At 39.5% G+C, this 19,150-nt stretch overlaps 1 protein-coding gene across 1 annotated transcript; it reads left to right on the top strand.

Moving 5' to 3' along the window:
• The first annotated feature begins 330 nt into the window (after positions 1 to 330).
• On the top strand, positions 331 to 18,302 carry LOC5577660 (melanization protease 1). Its single transcript, XM_001656608.2, has 4 exons — positions 331 to 567; positions 11,403 to 11,859; positions 17,495 to 17,706; positions 17,769 to 18,302. Exons 1-4 carry the CDS (start codon positions 489 to 491, stop codon positions 18,182 to 18,184), a joined length of 1,164 nt encoding a protein of 387 aa, XP_001656658.2. The 5' UTR covers positions 331 to 488; the 3' UTR covers positions 18,185 to 18,302.
• Positions 18,303 to 19,150: the final 848 nt, after the last annotated feature.

Raw genomic sequence — 19,150 nt, 5'->3', positions numbered from 1 at the left:
GGTTGATTAACCCTGTGTCTGTGAAGGGGGAGGGGGTCGAATATTTCCAACTTAAGCGTTCGTTTCTTTCCAAAAGTGAAGTATCGTTAAAATTTTGCGAAGCACAAAAAAGCACAGGTAACGTTACTTTTTTTGGCACAGACAGAGGGTTAGCGACGCTATTTTGGTGAGGATTCCAGTTTGGACGTAAAACCACGGTATCAGACAGCGAGTCTTCCAGTTCTATCGACTGCAAACAGAGACTGATTATTCCGCTTCTCTTTTTTTATTCTCTTGACTGGCTCTCGCGTCGCGATCCAGCTTCCGAGCACTTTGCGCCGATCGTTTGCCATCGATCTCGTATCAGTTCTTCGCGTAGAATTCGAGCGATCGGACGCATTGCAGTGCGTACTCCGAGGTGGTACAACCAAAAACTGCACAGAAACCTGAAATAATTCACATCTTCCGATAAGAAGTCGCCCATCCTTGGGGTTCAACAGCAAGCCGAAATGGAGGCTGGACCACTTACTCGAGTGTTGATCTGTTCTTTAGTGATTCTGAGCTCGTGCCATGGTGCGGTGAAAGCACGTACGTATTCCGTTGATTAGTAACTTGTTTGACTGGGTAATTAGCCGTTTACTAATACCTACAGAAGAGCACATCCAAGAAGACAGTGGCAGTGGGTTTTGTGAAGATGCTACTTTCAAGGTGAAGAACGTTGTTAATCATGTATGTGGGAGCTATGGTTGAGGACGAGGCCTCGAACTCTTGACTTGACTTGAACGGTGGATAAGGTCGTGAATTACTCTGGTCGAAACGGCTTTGGACCCTTTGGACTACCGATGCGTAGATGGAATGTTTGACTCCCGCTGTTTAGACGGATCACAATTCATCAGTAGCATCGTGAAATTTGATTTGGTAAAAGTGGAAACAAAAATCGTACGTACCTATTGAACGATGATGCACCGAGCGAAACAAGTTCATGGGCAATTTTTTACTCGTAGCGTGCACATCCAGGAAGCTGAGAGCAATCCAGTATGCCTCCTTTACAAATACCATCAGGACACAATATTGTTATCAGCAGTGGTTTATGTATTGACAAGCTTAGTAATCATTGTTGTGGAATCACCGTCGATGCTTCTGTGCAATTTTTCTTTCGAAGTCGAAACCGGTTCACGACGTTAACACATAATCATTCGGATTAAATGTTGTTTGTTATAGTTACGACCGGTCTTTCCTATTCTCTTCGGTTGAACAATATGAGATCGTAAATCAGCGCTTCCTTCGTGACGGGAGTTAGTGCAGTGAATTTAAAATTGTGAAGAGTTTGTTCATCTTTCAGTGTTATAGTGCCAAGCTGATGACAAAATTATGAAATAATTAGGTTTTGTGTAATATAAGAACTATTTTTTTTTTTGGAAATTGACAATTTCGCCTAAGCCGAAAATGAGCCTGTAATCCTGCTGTAACTTGAAGAATTTCTTCTTACGTTACATCTCCAAGGAAAGTAGTTGATTGTAGAAAAAGCAATCATAATCAATTCGTACGTCATTACTTTGTCATTACATGACTGTATCGTAAAGAAATCAGCAACGTTCAAAATGCTTGTTTTCCATAATTCTTATTGTATTGAAATTTCTGTCAAACTATTGATATTAGATATAGTTAAAGATAGGGTTATGAGTTTATTTACAATATTTGTTGTAGGGGAACTGGGTGCAAAATGCGCCGTGGGAATAAAGCGCGCCACCACGGTATTTCCAAGATAAAAGCTATTTTAGTTAATTTCGATCATGTGTTACAAGATCTCTATCAATTTTAGTGCCCAACAAAGAATAATATTTTTGAATTTCCACTTAAAACCATGAAAAATTCTGAAATGATTTTAACAACTTTGGGAGTGTATGAGGAGGAACGTCATATACAAAGGTTGCTCAGAAATGGTGAAATTAAAATCATGCCGCAATACCTTGAATGAATACGTGGCCTAGAACTGCATACTATCTGCTTCATAAATTCTTCTTCTTGGCATTTACGTCTTCACTGAGACAGAGCCTGCTTCTCAGCTTAGTGTTCAATGAGCACTTCCACAGTTATTAACTGAGAGCTTTCTTTGCCACAGATGCCATTTTCGCATTCGTATCTCGTGTGGCAGGTACGAGGATACTCTATGCCCAGTGAAGTCCAGAAAAATTCCCTTGCGAAAAGATCCTGGACCGACCGGGAATCGAACCCAGACACCTTCAGCATGGCTTTGCTTTGTAGCCGCGGACTCTAACAACTCGGCCCCCTGCTCCATACATAGGAAGTTGTAAAATATAGTCATATCTCCCATAAGACGTTGCCACCCACTTTCCTCCCACCGCAATAGGAAGAGACGAACCAGCCAAGGGCTGAAATTCTCGATATTAAAGACAATTCATTCATTCCACCGCAATTCCTCAGCTGTTTTTTAATTGGATAAACCTGGTTTTTCTTTTTTGATTGACACATAGTTTGAACTTATTACGAATTTCACCTGAATCGATAGAACGACAGCTGCGATATTGCGGTAGGCGTGAAGTGGGTGGCAGCATCTAATATAAGACCTGACTGTAGGTACCGCTGTATTTGAAAATCGTTGACTGTGGTTTCACATCTTTTAGATTTAAGGAATGGTACACAAATTGGAATTTTGCAACACCTTCCCTCTCCCCCTTGTAGCGCTTTTGGTGAATTTCAACAATCTTGCGAGGCTTGTCACGCTATCCTTGAACCCCTCCTAAAACATGACGTAATTTGTGCATGGCCCCTAACTTCTTTGATATGATAACCTCAATCCATTGGATGTTTTTAGTAATTGCGAGCCTATTTATGTGACCTCGTTGTAAACCCAATTATAATAACATTTTCGATGGAATTCACACTTACATTTGAGTTTTTACTTAGGGGACGCACATTACCCCGTCTTCTCTGGTTTAAAATAGATAAAGATTTGCCATTCATTTATGTATCAAGTTAACATCTAAACAGAAAACTCTGAATCAACAATTTCACGCCACAATACTCGGTTCGTGGCCACATCTCTCCATCCTCGCGAGGCCTCGGGTCTACCACGCTCGCCAAATCGATACGCACTTGATCCACCCACCTAGCTTGCTGCGCTCCACGCTTTCTTGTACAACCGGATCCGAAGCGAACATCATCTTTACAGGGTTGCTGTCCGGCACCCTTGAAACATGCTCTGCCCATCGTATCCTTCCAGCTTTGGCAACCTTCTGGATACTGATTCGCCGTAGAGTTGGGCGAGCTCGTGGTTTATCCTTCGTCACCACACACCGTTATCCTGCAAAACCGCCAAAGATCGTCCTAAGCACCCAACGTTCGAAGACTCCTAGTGCTTGCAAGTCCTCCTCGAGCATCGTCCACGTTTCATGCCCGTAGAGGACTACCGGCCTTATGAACGTTTTGTACATGGTACATTTGATGCGGGGGTGAATCTTTTTTGACCGCAGCTTCTTGTGGAGGCCATAGTAGACCCGACTTCCACTGATGATGCGCCTTCGTATTTCACGGCTAACGTTGCTTGTATTGTCAGCCATCAGCAAGGATCCAAGGTAAACGAACTCGTCGACCACCTCGACGGGGATACGCCGTCTATCGTAACACTGCTATCTAGGCGAGCCCTGTCGCGCTCGGCCTCACCAGCTAGCATGTACTTTGTCTTGGTCGCATTCACCACCAGTCAAACTTTTGCTGCCTCGTGTTTCAGGCGGGTGTACAGGTCTGCCACCTTCTCAAATGTTTGGCCGACAATGTCAATATCATCCGCGAAGCAAACAAATTGAATGGATCTCGTAAAAATCGTACCTCAGCTGCTAAGCCCGGCTCTCCGCATAACACCTTCTAGCGCAATATTGAACAGCAGGCACGAGAGTCCATCAATCCTTGTCGTAGTCCCCGTCGGGATCCAAACGAACTGGAATGTTCGCCTGAAACCTTCACATAATTTTGCACACTTTCCATCGTCGCTCTTATCAGTCTCGTGAGCTTCCTGGATAAGCTGTTCTCGTCCATGATTTTCCCTAGCTCTACGCGGTCGATATTATCGTATCCCGCCTTGAAATCAATGAAAAGGTGATGCGTTGGGACCTGGTATTCACGACATTTTTGGAGGATTTGCCGTACAGTAAAGATCTGGTCCGTTGTCGATCGGCCGTCAACGAAGCTGGCTTGATACTTCCCACGAACTCGTTTACTACAGGTGACAGACGACCCAGACGACGGAAGATAATCTGGGATAATACGTTGTAGGTCGGATTTAGAATGGTGATCGCTCGGAAGTTCTCACAATCTAACTTATCGCCTTTCTTGTAGATGGGGCATATTACCCCTTCCTTCCACTCCTCCGGTAGCTGTTCTGTTTCCCAGATTGTGCCTATCATCCGGTGCCGAGAAATGGCCAGCCTTTCGGGGCCCATCTTTATGAGTTCAGCTCTCATACCATCCTTATCAGCAGCTTTATTGTTCTTGAGCTGGTGAATGGCATGCTCAAATTGGGGGCTGCTTGGTTTCCATCGCCCGCAGTACTGACGAAGGCATTTCCTCCGTTGTCCCGTCCTTCATTATCTGTGCTTTCAGCTCCATTCAGGTGTGCGTCGAGGTGCTGCATCCACCTTTAGATCACCTCACGCTCGTCCGTCAAAATGCTCCCATCCTTATCCCTGCACCTCTCGGCTAACGGCAAAAAGCCGTTGCGGGTTGCGTTGAGCTTCTAATAGAACTTACGTGTTCGATCATCACATCCATGATGTTTATTTGGCAAACATGCCTCTTTATGTGAATCAACATGCTTACCAATCTGGAAAGTCCACAGTGACTCTTTTACACAAAGTTGTATACGATATCAAGAAAGCATTCGCTCAGAAGCAATCCTGTTTGGGTGTTTTCTTGGATATTGAGGGTGCTTTTGATAACGTGTCTTTCGATGCCATATTGGAAGCCGCACGAAACCATGGTCTACCTACAATGATTACCAATTGGATTCATCAAATGCTCAAAAACCGACATCTCTTCTCGAAATTGCGTCAAGCAGCGATTCGAAAATTGAGTGTTTGCGGATGCCCCCAAGGGGGAGTCTTGTCACCGCTTTTGTGGAATCTCGTAGCAGATACGCTATTAAGGCAACTCAATAATAGCGGTTTTCCAACATATGGATTTGCCGACGACTATCTAGCTCTGATAGTTGGTATGTGCATAAGCACCCTATTCGACCTTATTCAAAGTGCTCTTCAGGTAGTCGTGAGTTGGTGTCGCCAATATGGCCTTTCGGTTAACCCGAATAAAACATCTATTGTTCTTTTTACGGAAAGACGAAACCGCGATGGAATTCGACCTTTACGTTTTTTTGGCACTGAGATTAATGTGACTGATCAAGTAAAGTATGTCGGAGCCATTCTAGATTCCAAACTTTCATGGACACCTCACATTGATTTCAGAGTCAAAAAAGATTGCATGGCCTTCGGTCAATGCCGGCAAACCTTTGGTAAAACTTGGGGCCTCAAACCCAAATATATCAAATGGATTTACACAACAGTTGTTCGACCAATATTGGCATATGGATGTCTTGTGTGGTGGCAAAAGGGCGAAGTGAGAACAATCCAATCAAAATTGGGTCATCTCCAAAGGATGTGCTTGATGGCGTTGTCTGGTGCGTTCTCTACAACTCCCATAGCAGCGCTTGAGGCCATTTTCGACGTTGCGCCACTACACATATATCTTAAACAAGAAGCACTTTCTTGCTCTTACCGTTTATGGGTACTGGATCTACTGGAGAAAAATCCAGTGAATCGTAGATCTACACACACTTCGTTGTTTCTACTTTTGGTGAATTGGGACAAAATTGTCCTTGCTCCAAGTGATCTCAAAATTGCTTGTCACTTTCCTTACAGGACATTTACCACACAATTCCCTTCACGGGAAGAGTGGACGTCTGGCTATTTGGAAAGAAGTATATCAAACAATATAGTATGTTACACTGATGGCTCCCTTCTTACAGGTAGAGCTGGTGCAGGGGTATATTCTCGTGAGCTAAAGCTGAATCAGTTTTACTCACTTGGTAGAAACTGCACCCACGGTGCCCCGACAGACCGTTATTATGTAAAAAAATTGTCCATTAAATCTGAGTACAGGGCTCGATTCCTGAGGTCATTCTGCATCTCTGGGCCAATTTTTAAAAAAATCCCTAGGCGGAATCTTGAGAAATCTTGATTTGAAGTTATTGACTAAAAATTTCGATATAAACCATATTGAAATTACGCAATGTCCAGTTCCAAAAACGAAATTACGCAAAACCAACAAAAACGTTCAAAAAAGTTGGCCAAACTGTTCGCATCTAGTATATAGTTGTTACCGTTGTTGAAATTAGGAATACTAATAACTGACATAACTAACCAGAGTGGCTTAAGTATGTTTTTACATGACTCAAACCAGTAAGCTTAGTTAACTAAGTTCAAATATAAGAAATAAATTTCAATATGATATCGATGTTTTGTTCGATAAACGTGAATCACTCAATGCTGAATATTATTTATTTACAACTTATTTTTCGACTTTCACGCAAAGTGACCAGCCCACTTAAGTCTGCCGTATTTATTTTGCCTTATAAAATTTGCTTCTTTGTACATTTGGTATTACTCTTGATGTTTACGTCTAGTTTTCCACCGAGTTCTTCTTCTTCTTTTTGGCGTTACGTCCCCACTGGGACAAAGCCTGCTTCTCAGCTTAGTGTTCTTATGAGCACTTCCACAGTTATTAACTGAGAGCTTACTATGCCAATGACCATTTTTGCATGCGTATATCGTGTGGCAGGTACGAAGATACTCTATGCCCTGGGAAGTCGAGAAAATTTCCAACCCGAAAAGATCCTCGACCGGTGGGATTCGAACCCACGACCCTCAGCTTGGTCTTGCTGAATAGCTGCGCGTTTACCGCTACGGCTATCCACCGAGTATTGCCCTCAAAATTTTACATACCTGTTCTACATTCTCAGTCAAAAAATGATTCAATCAATGTCAATCTGTTTATTGATTTCTAGGATACGTTCGACTCAGTAATGAAAATCTAGCTGTGGCATAGACTTATAAAAAGAAGGTTATATCTTAACATAAACAGGGAATGCTGATTAAGCTGATAAATACAATTAAGTGTAAGAATTGTAGACGAGGTGCCTCACTCCCGGACTAAAACTTTTTGCAAACAAAGAATGATCTGAAGTGCAGAAAGTTTTCTTCCATAATACCACTGCCGGACAGTGGGGGTTAGAAGGATTACACACAAGAATTGTAGACGAGGTGCCTGCCTTTTTGTTTTGTAAAATTACATGCAATGAAAAGGAGATGAGTTTTCGAATTTACTGTTCAGTATTACGTTTTGTCGCATATACTTCTTGATGACTTCATTGGAATCGATCGCAATGCAGTAGAGCAGGGTTTCTCTATTGAGGTTCAGTTGTGTCGGGGCAGAGGCAGTGCTTGATAGGGATGCAGTTGAAGTTGTTGAAGAGCCATAGAACGCTTGTGATGTGTGATATAATACAATTAATGGTCATTTTCAATGGCAACACAAATAGCAACATCGTGATGGCGCTGTCATCGCTAAATTCCCATGACGATGTCAGTAGTGAATATGAAATATTTCAAGATACTGATATTCACCACTTATTGACGCAATTCGCTGTGTGGCGGCGCTAGTGATTGCAAGGAGTTTCAATTTGGATATTTACACAGGTTTTCAGAAAATTTTTGTTCTAGCATATACATCTGTGATGCAAGCATGCCCAAATGAAACATCATTGTTAATTTGCCCTGTATAAAACGTTGATTCTTGGCTCCCTAACCATATTTATTTAACACTTCAGTCGTCGCGCTGTTGTATTTTGTACAACACTGGTGAAAAAGCTCGCTTTTCGCTCACTGCAGCAGCGTGTTGGTTCTGACGGTGGCGAACCGCGTGACGACTGAAAGGTTAAAAACAGGAGCGAATAAAATAGGCAAACTTCAACGTGATGGTCATTAAGTGCGAATGCCGGAATAAAAAGTTACATCATTCAGGTGGGGGTCAGCGGCTTCGTAAAAGACATCCGCTTAAGTTTATTCTGATAATGACGTGAGCGTACCAAAGCAACCAAATCATTGCAGATTTTAAACAAACGTTTGATACTTTCTCTAATCGACTATAACAGTAATCACATGGCTTATTCCGGACTTTTATTATATCACATTCATTCTTTCAGTTTAACGTAGAAATAAAACAATAAATTAAACTGAAACAATTAAACTATAAAAAAACATACTTAATCCACTCTGGTAAGTTAAGTCAGTTGTAAATATTTCTAACAATAGTAACAATTACATACTAGTTGAGAGCAGTTTGGCCAATTTTTTGAAAGTTTTTGTAGGGTTTTTCAGTGCTATTGCCTAATTTCAATATGGTATATATCGAATTTTTTAAGTCAAATCTTCAAATCAAGATTTCTCGAGATTCCGCCTAGGGATTTTTTTAAAAATTGGCCCAGAGATGCAGAATGACCTCAGGAATCGAGCCCTGTACTCAGATTTAATGGACAATTTTTTTACATAATAACGGTCTGTCGGGGCACCGTGCGCACCGTTTTTCAGACGTAAATATTTGCTCTTATGTGTGGAGTGCAATCAGCACTTCAACAGCGCGTAATGGGTAAAATCATATACTTCTGTTCAGATATTCAAGCTGCTATAAAAGCTCTCGCTTCGGCCAACTCAAGGTCGAAGCTTGTTATCGCATGTCGAACTCAAATTGAGGAACTGAATTCAGTCAACTCTGTAAACCTTGTATGGGTACCTGGCCATTCTTCCATCGCTGGAAATGAATTGGCTGATGAGCTAGCTCGCGATGGAGCATCGCGTGACTTCATTGGCCCTGAGCGGGCTATTCCAATTTCGAAGTGCTGGGTGAAGCTTAAGATAAACTTTTGGGCGGCAACTCAGCACAAGCAATATTGTAATAGTTTGGAGTCATGTCGTCAAACAAAATTGTACATTTCTGAGCCATCTCCAAGGGTGGCGAAGTATTTAACAAATCTGTCAAAGTAGAATTGCAGTCTCTTGGTCAGAGCGTTGACAGGCCACTGCCGACTCAACTATCACATGGCAAATATTCAGTGTGCTGACTCATTTGTGTGTGACTCCGATTATGGAACTTAACATCACCTGATATGTAACTGTCCAGTTTTTTCGCAAATGCGATTCCAATTACTTGGTAAACACTTATTAAGTGAAACTGAATTCAGAAGCCCGAAACTTCAGAACATTCTGTTATTCTTAACCCGCTGTGGTAATGAGCTATAGGGCCTATAGCCATAGGTATAGGCTCTTTTTACGCTCATGCGTTTTGCAGTGCCCTTTTTAGGGCTCTGTTCGAACCCATTGTGGTATGGAGCTACATGCTCTCATTTCGCTTATGCGATCTTCCTTCTTCAAGAGACCCAACTCCTATTTCCTCCCATCTTTCCCTTCCCTTTCCTCTCCCATCGGGTAGATGATGAAATAGGCTCAAATATGGCGATGGCACAAATCTCCCAACTGGTGGGGAACGTGCCTTTGGAGCCGGCCTTCTGATACCTGATACGAAAAAAAAAAATGTTTAGATGTGCTCGGGTGAAAGCTGTTGTAATGTTGTTAGCCGTTCGTTCCATGTTTGTTCAAATCCACTTGACTTAAAAGCAATTAACGATTTTGCCCTGAAGATGAGCAAATAAATGCTCGAAACGTCGGCTTTAATCAAAACAATTGTTTTATTAAGAAAGCCGAGGACCGCAAATACGCCAAGAAATCTCAAAAATCGATATTTCACCAAATCGTGTTTCTTGAGACCGACACCGCTGTTCCATTTCCTCGCATTCCGTCTCCTCCAGGCGGCGTTTTTTCTCCCGAAAGAGGCGGGTCTGCTGTTGCCGTTTCCGTCTATAATGTTCCACGTTCTGTCGAGTTCCTTGTTGCAGCATGACCGCCCGCGCTGCATTCTTCTCCTCCAGAATCTGCCTACATTCCTCGTCGAACCAATCGTTCCGTCGACCCCGTCCCACGTATCCGACGTTGCTCTCAGCTGCATTGTTGATGGCTGCTTTTACTGTTCTCCAGCAGTCCTCAAGAGGGGCTTCATCCAGCTCACCATTTTCCTGTAATGCAGCCTGGAGGTTAACGACGGAGAGTTTTGGGTGCAGTTCACCATCACCAGATAGTGGTCAAAGTCGATGTTAGCGCCACGATGGGTCCTGACGTCGATAATTTCGGAGAAGTGCCGTCCATCAATCAGAAGTGATTAGTGATTATGTCTGCTGTGGTGATCTCCAGGTGTATCAGTATGGAAGGCTGTGCGCACCATTGATCCCTTTCAATACACTTCCTGCTACGCTTCGATGCCGAATCCGCGGTCCTTCAGCACGTCGGCGACAGTATGCGTGTGCTCCCGATGCAGTTGAGAGATTTACAGTTCCACGTACCGAGCTTCCAATCGTTTGTCCTTTTAGGTTGCTGTGGTCTTCGCCGATTGTCCCGGTTCGTATTCTCTCGTTGATTATTCGTTGCTTGATTTTTTTTTACGTCTGGCTTGCAGGGCCTGACACCATCCTCCTAGATTTCTGGAGGACCATTCCCCCTAAATGTTCGCAGAACCATAGTGCACAGTCTAGCTTAGAGTCTTTCTCCGGCACTCCATGTGATGGAAGTTGGATCGAAAATTACAATATTCACGTCAAAAACAACAAATAACCCCATTTTTTGCAAAACGTAATGAATTTCTATAATTTTAGGTGTGAAAGTCTCTTACTTGAATAGTTTGGGGCTTTTCAAAATTCATAATTAGGGATACCAATGGGTTTGAAATTTTATTTTATTTTATGGGTTTGTTTTTATTTATTTATAAAAGCTTTAAATGATTTCCTTACCCAAAATTAAAAGCACAATAAGCTGGATCGGAAAGGAAACCAACTCAGTTTTCTTAGGGAAAACTTCGATACCTAGTTTTACAACCCAAGTGCTGTGAATCAATTCCTAATATGTTTGTAGGGGGTTATGATTTTTTTTTAAATCGTGGGAATAGTCCCCTAATAGTTATAGTGATGCACCTCTCAATCTTGATGAAATAGGCTAAAATTTGAACCAAGGACTATGTTTTCTGTTATGATGCCTGTCAAGATATGAGGGTGGAATTGAACATTAAGTACATTTTTTATAATGTGACCGATAGTTTCGTTTGTTAATTCTTGTACATGCGGTTGATCAATTGATTCCGTTTATTTATGAAATCTGCGAAACCACAGTCCAATAAGACACTGTCGAATATGCTCTTGATTGTTAAATTATAATCACATTTGTTAAATGACCTGTTCTTTCCTTCCCAAACAGAAAGTGCTCCATGTTCCACACCAACCAATCAAGCGGGCACGTGTGTGGCAATTGAGCGGTGCCGGAATATTTACAACATTGTGAACAACCCAACGCCACCTCCGGTCGGTATTGCCAATTACATCAAAAGGGCTGCCTGTACTCTACCGAGCGTGCCGCGCAGTGTTTGCTGTCAACCGGCAGAGGTTGTTCCCGAACCGACGACACTTTCACCTCCCGTCACAGCATCCTCGTGGACGCATCCCAAACTGAATCTTCTGCCCAGGGACTGCGGCCAAACGGTCTCCGACAGGCTAGCCTACGGCAATGTAACCAAGGTATTCGAATTCCCCTGGATGGCCGTGCTGCGGTACGACTATAATGGCGCCATCACCGACGGATGCGGCGGAGCGATAATCAACAAGCGGTACATCCTGACCGCAGCGCATTGTGTTAAAACCAGAAGCACTATGCCTTTGTGAGTATTTACGGGATACCTATACACTTTCGTGCATGAGTTTGGGCACCTCACCAAAACATACAAAATATTTTGTCCATATCTCTGTGATTACACGTCTGATTTCTATGGCAGGCCCACCTAACCTTTTCAAATCACGAGCCAAATCCGATGAACAATTCTGAGCAACGAGCCGAACTTTTTAGTTCACAAACAGTTTCAATATTATCGTAAAATCGAATGACAGTCAGTCAGTAAAATAAGATTTTCTGGAGAAATTCAATAAAGGTAATTGCTTCAGAGGTTCTTGCTCAGGATTGTGTTAAATTTTTTTTTTCAATAACTCATTAGAATCATTTCAAACATCACATTTGTTTCTAATATCTAGGTGTTCTGTGTTAGAAAACACTATCTTCCATATTTGGTAAAACTAAATAAAGCATTTATTAAAATTTAGTTAACAACATTCAGAACTTTTACAGGTGAATTGAGTTCACCAGCTCACCTGATATATTCTGTAAGAATCTTTCGCTGAATTTAGCGTGGATGTTGCCCGGGATTAGCCTAAATTTCTTATGAAAATGTAGTCATAAGTAAGGGATTTTATAAAAATCAACCTTAGAGAGCTCTAAAAGGATTCTATCAGAGTTCTAAAAGTATTCTATCAAAATCCAAATGATGTGTGTGAGAATCCTGCCCTACGTTTTGAGAGAAGACTGCCCAAGAATCTAGGAGAGTAGTGCTAAGACAGGAGCCCTCATAATATTCATTTCTAGATGATGTTAAAATTTTCAGTTCTGAAACTTATCGATGATTATGCGGGTATCCTTTCCAGGATTTTATGTCCCAGATTCAGTGATAATCTTTTTTTCAAAAAGACACAGATACGTTAACGCTTCCAGTGAACTGTTATATCTTTTGAAGGAACCACCACACTAGACAATTGACTAGCATTGCATTGCCCAGTGGTACAGTTCCTGACGAAAAGTTTTCCAGACTGAATCGGGAATCGAACCCACACTTCTTGGATCGATGCGGCTAAATGTTTGGTAGCATTAACCGCACGGCCACGAATCCCACAAACCTTGGCTAGGATTTTGTGGAATCACGCTAACGATTAATATCAATGCGCGATAAGTGGTTACGCGCAACAAAATTGTGCGATAAAAACTACCATTTTAGGGGGTTGGCGCGCTCGCACCGGCAAGTTTCAGTACACCAGAAATGCGCTTGATTTTACCATGTTTGTAGTGGAACCAGTTGAAGAAAATGATTTCTGTCAAATGTACCAGTAATGTGGTGGGATATACTACAAACATAGTAATTTTGAGAATGTGCATAGTCAGCTAAAATAGTATTTTTAACAGAATTTTTTCTCCGTGTAGGACATGTCCTACGCACAAAAATACCTGGGTAGGACAGTCAAAGGATTCTGCTACCCGTAATTCAACGACGAGTGAAATCAATCCTACAGAATTTCTACAGCAGACTCTATAGATATTCGTGAATGAGTTCCCGTGTATTTGTTGATAAATTACTGTGGGATACTGTCCTTAATTAATTATAAGCGCATTCGCCCAAAACAACACTCAGCGTTCTCTGGAGGAAACGAACAAGCACGGTTTTGCTCCATTTTTACCTCTTTCTTATGGGAGATAACATTGTGAAGGTGTTATTAATATTTTAAAATATTCCAATCTTTTTTTTTTTTTTTTTGAATATTCGTATTGACAGCAAATTTGTAAGCTTCTCAGTCCATTTTCTTTCAATGCTTACTTCTTACCGAAAAAAAAGATTTACATTATTCTGACTGTTCATCCACTATATTATATCAGAAATAAACAAAGAAATTATGGAACATTACTGGAAACATCGCAGTTTGTTTTATTTTTTGTCTAATTTGCCTAAGTGAACTGGTCCTCAAAAGGACATACATTTTGGCTAACAAACAAATCACTAATTAAATTGATCTTGAATTTTTTTTCAAAAAAAAAATGAAGTAAACAAATGCTTATTTTCTTTCAAAATGGTTATTTTTGGATGCCTGTAGTTTTGTGTGTAATTATCCGAATGAAATGAAATTTTGGCGAACTATAAATATCGTAAACTTACAATTTTTTTTTGGACCTCAAGATTTTTATACAAATGCCTCAAAGTTTTTAACGGTTTCAAATTTAATATAAAAAAGCAAACAACATCATTGTTTTATAACTTAATAAACTTTTTATCTTTAATATGTAATCCGGCACAGACCTAACACAGGAAAATATGAGATAATTTTGTAATAGTTATGTTTTTAGTGATTTCACATTAATGCTCTTTACTTTTTAATATCCAGTTTGAAACCGTCTAAAACTTGAAAACATGTGTATAAAAATGTTAAACCCAACCAAAAAAATGGTAAATTCACGTTTTTGTAGTTTGCCTTCAAAATTCTATCCCTCTGTAAAATTATTGAGAGAGCAAGTTTGGCGCCTATGTTAACATTAGTTGCAGAGATTCATCCGTGAACTTCTACAACGATTTTAATTTTTCTTTTCACTAAATATTCATAATAACTTATTTATTTATTTTTTTAAAATAATACAATATAATAACATAAGTAAGTTCTTAACAGTTTTCCAAGTATAAATTATCATTTGGCATTTAATGCCAATGTACTAGCTACTTGTGAAACAATCTTACACTATTCTTGAAGGCAATTTATTTTTTCTAACACCTTCACATTCTCGGTAACTCATTCCAGACATTGAATGTACGAATCTTTGGCTTTGATTGCTTTCAATCTTTCAAATCTCATCTTGGCACAATTAATAAAGGTGCTGACGTAGATCAGGAGTATGTAAATTAATTTGCAAATCGTTCAAGATTTTAATGTGTGTGTACAGATTCGAAGTCTTAGATGGCTAGCAAAACTTCTACCAAATATCGAATTTGAATATCTGGATATGTGACAAAATTTTCCTAGGTAAAACATATCGAGTAACAATGGTAAAGACTAGTTGCATTTTTCGTAGAATTTACATCGAAATTAACGAATATAAAATATCGCGAAGCCCGGTTTACTGCTGAAGATAAGGAACCTCTCAAGAAAGCGCTTTTTTTATAATCGCAGTATGCAGTTGAATAGAAAGGTTAGTTCAAACGGAAAAAAATCTGAAAGAAATCGGCGAGAATTTTTAAGCGATAAATCAACTTAAACATCAACGTACCTTGGATAAATTTGCTATAATAGTTACCTTAGTAACGGTATCAATAAAAGTTTATTTTGCGATGCAAATTTGTGTAAAGCTAATTATTGCTGTTTGCGTTTGAAGTGCAAATCTTAGCTAAAAGTGCTTCAAATCGGCAACACAAAATAATCAAAGGATACTTAGTGTAGTAATAAAACACGTCTTGATGGTTCAGGGGTTTATTATACAATAATCATCCCTAACGTCAAACAACTACTACTGTACCCTATGTCAGCCTACTATGATCTCACTACACTTAGCAACCATGATATTGATTATGGTCATCCTAGAAAAGCTTTGACGTCACCTTTCTCTGGGAAAAATCCTACCGCATTTGGTGTTTAATAATTAGATTTCGCTCAAGTAAAGAAATTCTTTGACTGAATGGGTCAAAAAATTTCCTACAGAGAGCTTCATTTGAAATGTTATTTCATCTGCAATCAAAGAAATGTGATTTTCTTCACAATTTCTGAAAAGAAATTTCTCACGCATCGAGACAGGCGATTACTTTTCTTGTCAACAGCAAACCAGCGTTAAAACGTTTACCACGGTGTACACAATTAAGAAGGTGATATAATCCATAAACCGACAGTTAGTTGACGACGTCATTCCTATTCATTTCGAACAAATTTGTGAAAAAATGATCTAGTGGTCCGTATGGTATATGATAAGATGGGAATGACGTCACAAGCACTATGAGAATATAAAAATAAAGCATTTATTTTGTGGTAGACTCGTTTCAATATCAATCAAAAATATGTATATCTCAATGAGTTCTCAATTTGCTCTCCATTATAGCAGACACAGTTTTCAATTTGCTGCTACTGTTTTTTGTCATTTTTCAATCAGTTTTGATATTTTAACCGTTAAAACGACCAAAATGACAACAAACTGAGTTATCAAAATTCATATCACAACATCAAAATTAGTTTTCAATATGATCTCAAGCTATGCTCGGGACATGTTTACAATCAAATTTGATTTATACACTACTAAAAAGCCTGCCCTGATAACTTTGTATGCCGTGACCACAAATGAACAGACGTTTTACTCGAATTATTTTCATTGTTGCTGTACGCTAATTTATTTTATTTAATAGTTGGCCAACGGCTCACTTGTGGCACTCCCAACGTTTTTACACGACGTTTGACGTTTGCAGACTACCGCCACCTAGTTCACAGTTAGCCAAGTGCCGTGTTTTGAATTATTAATTGTTCTAGCTGTTTCTTCTGTGCCGAGACGTTAACGTGCTATCGTGTAGACTTTATCGTTATCGACGATTACGGTAAACAGACAATTACTTTATTGGTGATAACAATAATTGAAAGATTTTCATCCACAGATTTCTACTTAAATTTTCCCAACGTTGATTTGAAGATTCTTATTGAATTCCTTCTAGAGGTATTCATAGATACATAGAATATTCTGATATTAGAAAATTTTACCTCTAATGAAACCTTACTATTATATTTGTCTGATCCACGTTTAAAAAATGCGAAATTATATTATTTATTTGCAATCGATGCAATTAAGTTCGAAAACATGGATCAGACTGATGGATATATTCTCTTTAATCTTTCAGGAATGACACTCGGAACTCCTCTTAGGATTGATTCAGGGATGCTGTTAATATGTTTTGTATTTTTTTTAATTATTCATGATTTTATCAAGAAATTCTTACAAATTTCATCTAACATTTTATTGGATATATCCCCAAAATAGTTCTTTAGATATTACTCCTGGTGATTTTTCTAGGGTTCCGTCTTAAATTTTTCATAAATTTCAACAAAATTCCTACAGAGATTCATATAAAAATTTCTCCACGGTTTTTTTTAGAAATTCCTCTAAAATAGTAACAATAAATTCCTCTGGTGCTTATCTTGGAATTCCTTTAAGTATAATTTGAAATTATTGCATCCACAGATTTCTAGTTAAATTTTCCCAATAATGCTCTGAAAATGAAGCAGTTAGTTGTTGAATTTCTTATAGAATTACTAGAGGTATTAAAAGATAAATGATAGACAATTCTGAAGGAAGCACTAGATGTAGAGCAGATTTTCTTTTAAAATTTTTCCTTATACATATTTGAAAGAATTTCTGTTTGAATGTTCGAAGGAATTCGGAATTTTTTTCATAAGGAACCACAGTGATTATTTTTCGAATAAATCAATGCGACCAATGCAAAAATTTCAAGAAAAGGGATTTTTAGAGAGATCCTTGAGGGTGTTAATGAAGCTTATGGTTACAAAGTAAGTCAATTGATTGCCTTTCGAAAGAGTCATCGAGAAATTCGAATAAATGTGTAATAACAGAGATAAAAAAATATTTTGTTTGATTTTTGGGGGTGACCCCCAACTTTTGCACCGAAATGTAAATTTCATAATCAAATACCATCTAATTCGTTTCTGTTTATCAAATTTTAGACATAGCGTTGTACTGGGGGAGCACACCAAGAATCAAGAAATGGATTGCAACATCTACAACGATAAGTTTGGCAAAGAAATAGAACGAGACTGCGCTGATCCGATTGAGGTGTTCGGAATTGACAAGTTCATAGTGCACCCGGACTACAATCGTCCCAAATACAGCAACGATATTGCATTGATCCGGCTTAATAGAGATGTCGTTATGAAAGGTATTGTGATGGGAACTTTCAAAGTACAATTCGGTCCTAACCAATATTTTCCCTTATTGCAGATCACATTCGCCCCATCTGTTTGCCAGTGACATCCGCCCTTCAGAGGCAAACGTTCGACAAGTACATCGTTACCGGATGGGGAACTACGGAAGAAAAAGTGGGGTCAAATATTTTGCTGCAGGCCAATATACCGCATGTGAGCATTGCCGACTGTCAGCGAAAAATGAACGAAAACCGTCTGAACATCCAGCTGAGCGAAAAGCAGCTTTGCGCAGGTGGAGTGAACAAGGTGGACACGTGCAAGGGTGATTCTGGTGGACCGCTAGGGTTCAGCGCCACCCACAATGGTGCCCGGTTCATGCAGTTTGGCATCGTTTCGCTCGGAGTTGATTCCTGTGGGGAGAAGAGCGTACCGGGAATCTACTGTCGAGTGTCCGCCTATATGGATTGGATCCTGAACAACATGGAAGCATAGCCGCGTAGAGACAATGAATGTGAAGCACCGTGTGCATGTGTTCCCATAAGACTTGCGTTAGTGTGATAGGAGTTGCAATTTTGGATGAAACCAAATATATTTTATGAAACTTGAAAAACTTAGTTTTTCTATATCTTAATTAAGAAACTTGATATATTCAACAAATGATTTTAGTTGGCATATTTCTTGAATAATGAAAAAATACAAAGGTTGTACCGATTACAAAACCGGAAAACTACTGCTGAAGCTTTTGGCTATCGTCAAATCTGCTTTATCTCCTACTGAGAAAGGTTATATTGGACAGAATGATGATTTAAATATGACATGAACATAAGATTCGTTCCAACAAAGCCAAAAGATATTCAACTGAACTTGCTTTCTTAGACACCGGATTTTTTAGAAACCATTCAAAACTTACTTTAGCAGGTCGCCTATTGACCTCTATAACTCGATAGGTATTTTAACGAACAACAACATTGTCGAAGATCGCAAAGCAATCCGATGCTTTTGGAAAAAGTTCAATGAAAACCGATTGTGGGGCAAGTAAAAAGTAAGGAGACGTTTTTCAAAAAAAATGTCTTTACTTTTTTCTTCAATTTTATATAAAAAATAAATTTCAGCATACTGCTTATATTTGGTGGGAGTCAAGCTAAAAACTGTACACGACCTCATTTGTTGTAATTTAAAGTCTCTAGGATTTGAAGAATCCCAACTATACGAAATCCATTACCCACTTGCCCTACGGTACCTTAATTGAATTAAAAAAAAACGTATCAGCGTCAACCTTTTAAGAAACGATTGATAACCATGTGACCTGCATTTGATTGACTCTACAAATGACTATTTTTGGGTCCCCGGGACGTCTTGAATTTACGATAAAGCAACCATCTGTGCAAAGCTTTTGGGAACGCATTTTAGTAAACTATTTTGTTTGATCTCTAATTTTGGAGTATCGAAACGGTTTAA

This window comes from Aedes aegypti, chromosome 1 (genome assembly GCF_002204515.2).
Source record: "Aedes aegypti strain LVP_AGWG chromosome 1, AaegL5.0 Primary Assembly, whole genome shotgun sequence".
Lineage (NCBI taxonomy): Eukaryota > Metazoa > Arthropoda > Insecta > Diptera > Culicidae > Aedes > Aedes aegypti.
This window is presented reverse-complemented; position numbering and strand designations above follow the sequence as displayed.